The sequence below is a fragment of the Martes martes genome, assembly GCF_963455335.1.
Source record: "Martes martes genome assembly, chromosome: 7".
Lineage (NCBI taxonomy): Eukaryota > Metazoa > Chordata > Mammalia > Carnivora > Mustelidae > Martes > Martes martes.
The window spans coordinates 80,088,822-80,100,978 of NC_137894.1; the positions used below are offsets into that span (position 1 = coordinate 80,088,822).

General features: G+C 40.3%; 1 protein-coding gene across 1 annotated transcript; it reads right to left on the reverse strand.

Annotated features, from left to right (window-relative positions):
- Window positions 1-10,211: 10,211 nt before the first annotated feature.
- Window positions 10,212-11,231, reverse strand: GPR33 (G protein-coupled receptor 33; the record flags this gene model as incomplete). Its single annotated transcript, XM_080809738.1, has 1 exon — window positions 10,212-11,231. The coding sequence occupies one exon, from the start codon at window positions 11,229-11,231 to the stop codon at window positions 10,212-10,214; it is 1,020 nt and encodes a 339-aa protein (XP_080665864.1).
- Between the last annotated feature and the right edge of the window lie 926 nt (window positions 11,232-12,157).

A 12,157-nucleotide genomic window follows, 5' to 3' on the forward strand; every position in this document is an offset into this window, starting at 1 on the left:
GCAGACAGAGAGAGAGGAGGAATCAGGTTCCCCGAGGAGCAGAGAGCCCGATGCGGGACTCGATCCCAGGACTCTGGGATCATGACCCGAGCTGAAGGCAGCAGCCTAACCCACTGAGCCACCCAGGCGCCCCTAGATACCCTTTTAAGACAATGCTGGAGCCTCTGGAGATACCTTTGATCCTAAGCAGCTATTTAGGATTTGTCTTGACTAGGCTGTCTTATAACTCTTTAGAGATAGAAGTTAACTTGTTGAACACAAATTGTAAGCAAATTGTTCCTGTCCATAAAAATGTAAAATTTAATTATTACTCTGTGGATGCTGACTGGTTTTGTCCATTTTGCATCCCTTTGTAAATTCATTTCAGCATTCCTTTCCCAACCATACATGTGTAGCACCTTGAGTCTTCTCTGTCTTTTGCAAATAAACTTTAAATTTCATAGTAGATTTAGATTTGTAGAAAAGATGCAAAAATAGTATAGAGTTCTTATATACCCCTCACCCAATTCCCCCTTTATTAACATCTCAAATTACTATGGTATGTTTGTCACAACTAAGGAAACAGTGCTGGTATGTTAATTAAACTCTATCCTTTTTTCAGATTTCTTTAGTTTTTCCACTAAATCCTTTTTGTGGAATCCATCCAGGATACCACATTACATTTAGTTACATGTTTCCTCAGGCTGTGGCTGTTTCTCAGATTTTTCTTGTTTTTGATGACCTTGGCAGTTTTGGAGAACACTTGTCGGCTACATTGTAGGATGTCCCTTCCTCTATGGAAATTTGATATTTCTTCATGACTAGACCAAGGTTCTGGGTTTTTGAAGGAGGATTACAGAGGTGAAGTGCCATTCTTATTACGTCATATCAAGGGTACATGTTGACAACATGTGTTCTTTGCTGATGATATTAACCTTGATTAACCGGAATAAAGTTAAACCTTCCTTCCCCTTCCATAATACACTCTTTGGAAACAAATTCCTTAACACAGCCCATACTCAAGGGGTGTCACTATACACATTTTTGAGTGGGGGGTATCAGCAGAAATTATTTGAAATTCTTCATACAGGAGATTTGAGTCCTCTTTTGAATGATTTGAAATTCTTCATACAGGAGATTTGAGCCCTCTTTTGAGCCTTACTGGTTTTTTCCTTATTGAGTTAAATATTAATGAAATAAAAATCTTTGACACATGTTGATTTTATGTTTGTATGAGAGTTGCAAATTTATTCTTTTAAAACTTATCCTCTCATAGTCGCCTCCCAAAAAATGTTGTGGAAATTATCTTTTATATAGTTCTTTGACATCCATGAGTAAATGCCATACACATTATTTTGAAAAGAAGATACAAAATATTATTTATAGTCAAAGAAAAAAACAAGCTTTTTAAAATTAAAAGTATACTTTTTTTTTTTTTATCACACTAACTGTCAGTCAGAGTCCCATCAGGAATCGAATACATTCTAAATAGGATAACCTGGGAAGTATTATTTACAAAGGGACTATTTGCAAAGGTGTGGGTGTAGCAAAACCACAGGGGTAGTGTAGTAACCCAGGGCATGGTAGCAGCTGATATGTTTGTAACCCACCCCCTGGCCTGAAGGGAGAAAGGAAGGGAGTCTGGAATTAAGAGGTAGAGACTTACACAGACCCTTAAGAGAAGGAGTTGACTTTCTTCCAAGAAGCGCAGCCAACTCCAGTTGACCCTTTTGGAGACAGTTGGGGAAATAAATACCTGACCCCATTTTCCATCTTCCTTGCATTTCCTGCCAGAGCTCCCCATTGGCAAACCTCTACCAGAAGCTAGGAAGCAGGAGACCTGTTGCTGACCCAGGTTCTGGGACAGAAGGCAGGGTAGAGAATGCTTGAATGTGGATCTGGAAGGAAGCAAAAGGCCCCAAGCTCACTGACTGAGGAAGATGTTTTAAAGGCCACAATGGGGACTCTTTTGTCATCTTTTTGTTGGAAGAAGACAGCTAGGGAGACAGATATCTGAGTTAACATTTCTAATGGAGCTTCTTAATTTCTCTAAGAGTTGAGAGAAGTGAAGTTAGACTTTGTGAGTTATCAGTGTGAGATGAGCCAAGGTCCTTGCATTACAGCTCCCCCCACCTCCACTGCCACCCCTGTCCCTTTTTTCCAAGTCATTGGAGGTATGGCTAAGACCTCAGGGAAGAAATTTTTTTAAAAAAGATTTTCTTTATTTATTTGACAGGCAGAGATCACAAGTAGGCAGAGAGGCAGGCAGAGAGAGAGAGGAAGAGAAGCAGGCCTCCTGCTGAGCAGAGAGCTCGAGGCGGGGCTTGATCCCAGGACCCTGGGATCATGACCTGAGCCGAAAGCAGAGGCTTTAACCCACTGAGCCACCCAGGCGCCCCAAGAATTTTTTTTTAAAGGTTTTTTATTTATTTATTTGACAGACAGAGATCACAAGTAGGCAGAGAGGCAGGCAGAGAGAGAGGAAGGGAAGCAGGCTCCCTACTGAGCAGAGAGCCCACTGCGGGGCTCCATCCCAGGACCCTGGGATCATGACCTGAGCCGAAGGCAGAGTCTTTAACCCACTGAGCCACCCAGGTACTCCCAGCGAAGAAATTTTGCTGGGATCCTTGCCTTGGTGAAAATGCCATCTACACAGCCCAACTTGCATGGCAGAAAGAGATGGAGCTGCTGCTTCCAAGGGGTCTTACAGAATTGGATAAGAGGTATGTTATAGGAGACCATTAAAGAACCAAGTCCTTAGAGCTCTTCTGGAATCCTTTGCCCCTTGAGGGAAGGGACTTGGAATCAGATCTGATTTGATATAGAAAAAAATAAGGAACCATGTTTACTGTTTCTGAGTGTTGTAACTAAATAAAGTTGATACTGACTCCTACAGGAAGTGAATAATAATAGAAATTTCCACAAAGAATTGTTCATATATACCTAAATCTTCAATTGCATTTGCTTGAGATGGAAGAGGGAAAGCTAGTGTCCTCAGAGGCAGCTCCCTGTTTGTCTGTTCCTTTTGACAAGTGAAAGAAATACTATAGATTCTTAGTTTGCTTAAGGAAGAACATTCTAAAAACCTCACAAATAGAATTCTAACTCCAGAATTAATTTATAAGTGCATGCATGTATTTATCCAATTGTTTATAAGCATTTATCTATCATGTTAGATACCAAGTTAGGTGCTGGAAATACAGGAGGAATTAGATGAAGGTTTTACTCTCAGGGAACTCAGAATTTAGTAAAGTGACAAGGAAAATGATGGGGGAGCATTAGAAAAACCATTTCTCTTTCTACCAGTGTGTTCTTTCCCTCCCAATAGGGGAAAGACAGGACTTGGAAGGGAGACCACCTCCTGGAAACCCTGAGTTAAACTAAACTGGGGTGACTGGCCTTAACTGGAAGGAAGATAAGGTCTTCGACCCAAACAATTTGGCATAAACTGGATTTTCTGGGCCATATCACAACTAGGCAACTTTTTTCTTAGTCATCAATTGACTCTCTCTTCAGAATACCTTTCCCTATACAGGAATTATGCGAACTTCACTGTCTCCAAAGTACACTCCAGGCTTGACCTCCAACTCAGAAGTTTTCCTGCCTTTAGGCCACAATCCAAAGTCTAATACTCTTTTTTTTAAAAAAAATATTTTATTTATTTATTTGAGAGAGAGAGTTGTACTCAGGGAGGAGGAGGTGAGAGGGGACAGAGAGAGAAGCAGGCTTCCCACTGACCCAAGGAGCCCAATGTGGGGGATGTGGGATGTGGGGCTCCATCCCAGGATCCTGGGATCATGACCTGAGCTGAAGACAGAGACTTAACTGACTGAGACACCCAGCTGCCCCCCAAAGTCTAATATTCTAAGTACTGTGTTTAGGTGCACTCTGCTGGGTGTGAAGCTGATTAAACTAATTCCCATTTACTTGTGAATGAAGTGTAACCTTCTTAAAAGGTATATTTGCATTTTAATGGCAGTCCCTTAACACAAATTAATCTCTAATTAGTAGAATGTGTGAGAGTTACTTTTTTCGTGGGAAGAAGGTGGTGGAATTACTCCTTAATTCTCCAAGTTTTAAAGAGCTGCTACTCTCAGAGCCTTTGGATTCTCACCTCCCAGACGCCACTCAGCACGATGCAATTTTGTTTCTCTTCCTGAAGAGAATCATTTTGAAGAGCTTTTTTGGTTAATTTCAATGGACACCATCATCTTTTGAATAGCTTTTGTATTTGGGGAAATTGCTACATTATGAGCATCCTTTTCCCTCTCAGGTGGAAATCAGAACTCAGTTCCCCAGCCTGCATAGCAGCTAGGATGCAGGCATGCCAAATAGATACCTTCACGCAAGATTAAACTTGGAAGCGAGCAATGTGAATAAACAGGCTCTGCATAGGGATTCCCTGTTCCTCATGGTGGTGTTGGCAGAGCTCTTGGGCACAGGACAGTTCAAGACTTGCTGTAGATGTGGCATTGGTGTCAGCAACAGTTACAATAAAACCAAGTTGCTGGTGCTCAAAGCTGAGTGGGAGCAGTAGCAGAAGCTGCTGCTATTTACTGAAGTAGAGAACACCGGTAATCAGATGGCTGGGTGACTCAGTGGGTCAAGTGGCTGCCTTCAGCTCAGGTCATGATCCCAGGGTCCTGGGATCGAGTCCTCAGTTGGGCTCTCTGCTCAGTGGAGAGCCTGCTTCTCCCTCTGCCTACTACTCCCCCTGTTTGCACTCTCTCTCTCTCTCTGTCAAATAAGTAAGTAAAATGTTTTTAAAAAGATTTTACTTATTTGACAGAGAAACACACAGCGAGAGAGGCAACACAAGCAGGGGGAGTTGGAGAAGGAGAAGCAGGCTTTCCGCTAAGCAGGGAGCCCGATGCAGGGCTCGATCCCAGTGGGATCATGACCTGAGCTGAAGGCAGACATTTAATGACTGAGTCACCCAGGTGCTCCTAAATAAATAAAATCTTTAAAAAAGAAAGAAAAAGAGAACACCAGTGACAGATTCCTGATCTGGGTGATTCTGTGGTAAAGTTTTGGGCACTATTCCAGGAATCTTTGTCTTGAATGTTTCTCCAGCCACCCCAGTAATTCTGTGAACTACTTAATATCCATTAATAAATCAGTTTGTGGTCAAACCAGCAGAATGAAATCTACTGTTGACAAATAATTGATACAGGAGTCATCTTCAACTTTCTCCTCTCTTTTGACTTCTCAACCAACAGAATTTACAGGACAAGACTCTGCTTTTCTCCATCCCCACTCTTACTGTCTTAGTTCAGGCGACATCATCTGTTACTTGGATTACTCCAACACTGTCTAGTTCGATCACTCACCCCCAGTTTTGATCTCCTCATCAGAGCAGCCAGAGTGATCTTCCTAAAATGAAAACTGAATTCTATCACTCTTTGCCTGTAGATCCTGTCATGGTTCCCTAATGCCTGAGGATAAAGCCTAGGATCAAGTCCAGACTCCTTGGCAGGCTCTTAGGATGGTGGTCTAGTTGAATTTTCCTGCTCATCTTGGACATGCCTGCTTCTCACACCTATACTCCAGTCATACTCTTTTCTTGCTTGGAACCAGCAGTAATGGATCCCCTGGGATCCTGTTACAAATGCAGACTCTCAGGGTGCGTGGGTGGCTCAGTCAGTTAAGTATCTGCCATCGGCTCAGGTCATGATCCCAGCGTCCTAGGATGGAGCCCCACATGGGGCTCCTGCTCAGTAGGGAGTCTGCTTCCCCTTCTCCCTTCCTAGCCCCCCACACCTGCTCATGCTTGTGCTTTTCTCTCTCTCTCTCTCATGTTCTCTCTCTCAAATAAATAAATAAAATCTAAAACACACACACACACACACACACACACACACACACACACACACACACACAGAATCTCAGTCCTACTCCATACTCGGTGAAGCAGAAGCAGTGTTTAACATGATCATTAGGTGATTTGTGTGCATATTTGTGTTTGGAAAGTGCTGCTTTAGGGCCTCATGCTCTCTTTCCCTCTGGGGCTTTTATACATTCTTTTATACATTCTCCATTGTACTGCATACTACGGACTGTGTTTATGTGTTTAAAACTCTGTTCTCCAAGATTCGTCTCGGAAAACCCTGACTGGTCAAAGCTGGGTTGGGGGCTTTGTTTCCCCAAACATGGCACTTATTCCTTTGTACAATAATGCCCTTTTAACTCCTTTTTCTTTCCCACGAAACAGGGGTTTTCTGTTCTGGTTGTACTTTAGAGTCTGCCTGAGAACTTAAACAGAAGACAGATTCCTGGGTCCCACCACTAGAGATTTGGGTTTTAATTGATTTGAGTAAGGACTAGATACTGGTATTTTAAGAAGTGTTCCAGATGATGATAATGGAGAGCCAAATTCAGAACCAGCACACCAGACTTCAAGCTCCTTGGAGACAAGATTTTGTCTTTTCACTGTTGTATCCTCAGAGCACAGTCTCATTGGATAGTTACATAAACTCCACTGGTGAAGAGTTGGTGCCTCTAGTTTCTCAGAGCTACAGATCTGGCTTCTGTTGTTCATACCACACTACACCACAACCCCTCCTACATGTTCACAGCTGGCAGTCCATTCCTCTCATGAAACCAAGGAGCCATTTCTTGAGGAAAGAACTCGAGCTGGCATTTGAAACATGTCTCTAGTCATCTCTGTATTCTTTTCTTGAGCACATTTGATCCTGACGTAATGAAGCACGTTTATATAATTGGATGCTAATAGGCACATTGTTTTGAAAGACTATCTCCAAATATGAGTTTCAATAGCAAAACCACTAAATGGGTCCTGAGACCTCATAATAGTGAGGAGGTTGGTGTGATCAATACAGTTATAACAGACAGGTTTTCTCAAAGTTAACCATAGTTTTATGGGAAGTTAAAAAATACATTCTGGGAGAATTTTCCTAAGTTTCCATCCCATTTTCTTAAAATTTAAAGCGACAAGTTAAAAAAAAAAAAACCAACTCTCTTAATAATATATGGATGCAGTGTTTTATATTTTAGAGGTAAATTCATTTCCACAATCTCAATAAGGAATGTCCCCATATTATAGATGAGGAAGCTAAGGCCCAGAAAATTTGGATAATGCCTCATATAAAATACCAGATTAGAGGCAAAGCCAAAGACCACCCCGATCTCCTGATTATAAGCTCAATGTTATTTTTTAATTTTTACTTTGTGTGTGTATCCTGGTATTTTCTAGGCATTTGTTTGATTTTTGCAGCTGACTTCTGTTGAAATAAACAGACTAGGTAGATCTGGGCTCTAAGCCCAGCTTTGCTGCCTCCTCACAGTGACCTGAAGCAGTGAGTATAATGGTTAAGAGCATGGATCCTAGGACCAGGCTGCTGGAGCTTATCATACTGCCTCTTCTAATTACTAGTCTATGGCCCTGGGCAAACTCATCACTTTCATAGTCTGTAAAATAGGGATAACAGTGTGACCTAATTCATAGACTTGCTAGAGGATTAAGTGAGTTACTATTTGTAAAGGACACAGAATCATGCCTGCACACAAGGTAAGTGTGATGTAAATTTTTGTTAAATAAAAAACGGGCTCAATCTTATTATTTTATACCTAAGGTCATTTTTCAAATCACACATTGTGATGATAGATACCAATTATGTATAATATTATAGAAAAGGAAATAGTGGGGTGCCTGGGTGGCTCAGTGGGTTAAGCCTCTGCCTTTGGCTTAGGTCATGATCTCAGGGTCCTGGGATCAAGTGCCTCATCAGGCCCTCTGCTCAACGGGGAGCCTGCTTCCCCCTCTCTCTCTGCCTGCCTCTCTGCCTACTTGTGATCTCTCTGTCAAACAAATAAATAAAAATCTTAAAAAAAAAAAAAAAGAAAAGAAAAGGTAATAGTATGACCGATAGGCTTCTTCTGTCCTTGAGGAGTTTACAATCTACAGAGAGATGGAACAAAATATTTTTTAAAAAAACCAAGAAAGAGCCCTTCCTTGTTGGTTATTGTGGCAAGTTTGAGGAGGGAGAAAAAAGACCCTCTATATAGCTTCTTAGGTTTCCGACACTATTCTTGTTTCAAAGAATCATAGGTTCCATCCAATAACCTTCTCGAATCCCATGTCATAAACTTCAGTGGGCTTGTCAGGATACACAAGTGGGGGCACAGAAGAAGCTCTGCTTGCTGCAGGGACACTTGGAGCCACAGACTGGGCATCCGTCCTACTCCTTCTGCTCCAGGAAAACTGTTCTGGCTCCAAAAGCATGAAATAGGGGCCAACAATAAATAATACCCGAAGATTCTATTCAAAGGGAGAGAGACCAAGCCCCCAGATGCCAGGGAGACAGTGATGCTAGGTCTACCCGAAGATTCTATTCAAAGGGAGAGAGACCAAGCCCCCAGATGCCAGGGAGACAGTGATGCTAGGTCAGTTAGCAGCATTTCTAGGGCATCAAACTATCATTACTTCTCTTCAAAAAAAAAAAAAAAAGTTTAGTAATGAAGGTTAATTTTCCTTCCTTTCTGTAACCCCTTGTAATTAATATCACCCATTCTGGAGATTTCTGATTGGGATATATGCCTGTGTCTTGGAATGGGTTGTGCAAAGCCAGTTGGAATATTTAGGGACTGAGTGTGTGTTTTGGCTTAAATGTCTGCATTCTGTATCAGTTGAACCAGAGAGCTAGACCTATCTATTGATTAATATCTATTGACTGATACATAGAACTAATGAGCTAAATTATGAAATGTAATTATGTCAGTGATATTATATGATCCTACATAACTTAGATGCTACAAGGTATTGCAAGAACTTCAACTGAAACTTGAAACCAGGGAAGATAAATTAGTATTGTTATGGCTATTCTAAAATTAAATACATTATGACATTACCCAGGTAGATTCTTTTTTTCCTTTTTTTTAATTTAAAAAATTTTAAAAATTAACATATAATGTATTATTTGTTTCAGAGGTACAGATCTGTGAACCCAGCTAGATTTTTAAACATTTGTAATTATCTTAGTCACATATTTCTGAGACAGTTCAATCTATAGGTTTTGAAGAGACACATTTAAGATATCTTTACATTGAAAACATTATAGTATAAATTCTTTGTACTTTAACATAGATAGGAAAAAATCAGTGTTTTGTCATCCCCATGTTAAATTTTGTCCAAAGCAATTAAATCATTTAGGCGCTATGTAAATAAAAAGGGATCTTAGTCCAAATGTCTATTTGCTAGAAGATTTTGTGACAGAAAAGTCAGATCAGTAGATACTATTGCTATTTAGAAATTGATATTCCTGTAGCCTCAAAAATCAGAGGTTGAGAATCACATTTGCACCATTTCACACCAACTAGGATGGCTGTAATTGAAAAAAAAAAAAAAAGGAAAATAATGAGTGTGGGTAAGGGTGTGGAGAAAGTGGAAATTGTACATGCTGGTGAGAATGTAACATAGTACAACTGCTATGAAAAGTGTGGTTGGTTCCTCAAAAATTCAAACATAAAATTGCCATGTGACTCAGTAATTCAAAATAATTCAAAATAATTGAAAACAAAGACTCAAACACATGCTTGTGTATCAGGGTTCACAGTAGCATTATTCACAATAGTGGAAGGTAGAAACAACCCAAATATCCCTTAACAGAAGAATGGACAAACAAAACACACCGTGGAATAAACATACAATGGACTATTATTTAACCATAAAGAATAAAGTTCTGGTATGTGTTACATCATGGCTGAACCTTGAAAACGTCATGTTAAGTGAAGTAGGCCAGACACAAAATAAGAAATGTATGCATCCACTTACATGGAATATCTAGAATAGCAAATTCAGAGACTGAAAGTAGATTGGAAGTTATGAGGGGTTGTGGGGAGGGGGAAATGAGGAGTTATTAGTTAATCGCTGCAATGAACTAATCTCTTTGGGGTAATAAAAAATTTTGGAAATGGTAGTGGTTGCAAAACACTGTGAATGTAGTTAATGACACTGAAATGTACATTTTACAATGGTGAAAATGGCAAATTTTATGTTATATAGATTTTACCACAATAAAAACAGAGTAAGAATAATTATATTTGCAACATCACCCATTGCTTGCTTTCTTACAGTCCTTTTCATAGTCATAGATCTAGCCATGGTACAGCCTAGATGTCTCTCTAGTACAGGGATTATATTCTATAAAAGCAGAGGGTGTATCTCTGATGGTGTAATTGATTAAGGGTCCATTGTTTCCTCTGGGATGCAAAATTTAAACATAGGCTTCTGAATTTAGGTTTTGTGTCCTTTCTGCCAAAAATTCCTCACGGAATGTTGACTCAAACAGAGCAAGAATGGACTTCTTGAAAACATTTTTGAAGTTCTCCCCAGTAAACAGATAGAGTGTAGGAGAAAAGAGAGCATTGAAAGAAATGGTTATCACTGTAAGTAGCTGAGTCACCTGTAAAAGTACTGATTGATGCTCAGTGAGAAGTAAGCCCTGGTGTACATGGTAGGGCATCCAGCACACAAAGAAAGAGAGAATGGCAGTCACCATGACTTTAAATGGCTTATTAGATTTAAACAGGCTCCTCTCTTTCATCTTGTTGGCTACTCTTTTGTAACAAAGGGTGATGATAAAGAAAGGCAGAAGGAAGCCCAGCAAGAAGCGGCTGATGAAACAGGCTACGTGAATCCTTTTCCCTAATGTCTGCCTCTTATTGCTTTCCCAGTTAGGAGATGCAGCGTAGTTATTTTGGCAGGTCACTCTTCCTTTATGGTCATCCTGTGTCTCTCTGAAAACCAAATAGGGCATGGCAAGGGCAGTGGCGGACAGCCAGATTCCCAGGACGATGCCGGTAGCCCAGCGTGGGGTTCGGTGAAGCTGTGACCACACTGGGTGAAGAGTGAGAAGGTAACGGTCAATGCTGATAGCCGAGAGGAAGAAGATAGAGGCGAACATCCCTGCCGACAAAGTGGCATTGAAGACCTTGCACATGGCAGTTCCAAAGCTCCAGTGATTGTCCTGAAGGTAGGTGGTGGCTATAAATGGTAGAATCAATGTTGAAATAAAATAGGAGAGAATGAGATGAAAAAATAAGAGCGTATTGACAGTCTTTTTCATCTTGAATTTTAGCACCCACAGGTAGAGACTATTGGTGATGGTACCAATTATTACTGACGTGCACAGCAGAAAGGCAATGATCACATTCGAGGCAGGAACTGGAAAGTGAGTGCTGTTTCTTACTAAAGTAGAGACACTGAGCAAATCAGTAAAGTTGACCAGATCCATAATTACCTAAGAGAGAGAAAAAGAAAATGACCACAAAAAAGAAGCAAAAAAAAAAAAGTTAAATATAAAAATATAAACAATAATCTTTGCATAGTAAGGGTCAAAATGACACGATTTTTTAAAAGGGAAACATTGGGGGCCCTGGCTTAGTTGGTGGAACATGTGACTTTTGAATTCAGGATCTTGAGTTCAAGACCCACATTGGGTGTGGAGGCTCCTTAAAAAAAAATTATAAAATGACAAACATAATATTTCCACAATAATACAAATCAGATATTTTCCTGAGCTTTATATTTTTATTTTGTATGAAGAATTCAGATCAGATTAATTTGAACGTCCAAAATGGAAACACTACAGAGGAAATTAATGTGAAAGAAAAATAAAGTTTGGGATATTTTGACTTGAAGTAATGAGCTCAAGTAGCCAAACATCTTCTATTTAGAAATGAACCAAGTCTGACCCTCCTTCATAGTCATAACTTCTTGAATAAGGCAATGTAGGATTGGTTTTACCTGACTAAGTCTTGATCAGGGCAAATGTTGCTAATGAAATTGAGTAACAAAATTAACAACTGCTCCAAATCAGTAATCATTCAGAGCTATAATTAGTTTTCTCCCATAAGCTAATTATTATATGTAGTAAATGCTAGTATTTTAACGTCAGCATGTGATAAGAACTGATATTCATTTGGGAGCCCTGGGCTAGAGCACCATAAGAGGGTGACATGTTGGGGTGCCTGGGTGGCTCCATCAGTTAAGGATCTGACTCTTGATTTTGGCTCAGGTCATGATTCAGGGTCCTGAGATCAAGCCCCACCTCGGGCTCTACTCTGGGCGTGGAGAGGCTGCTTAAGATTCTCTCTCTCCCTCTGCCCCGTCCCCCCAAAAAAGATTGTAAAGTGCCTTGAAAATCATCAATCAAAGAGG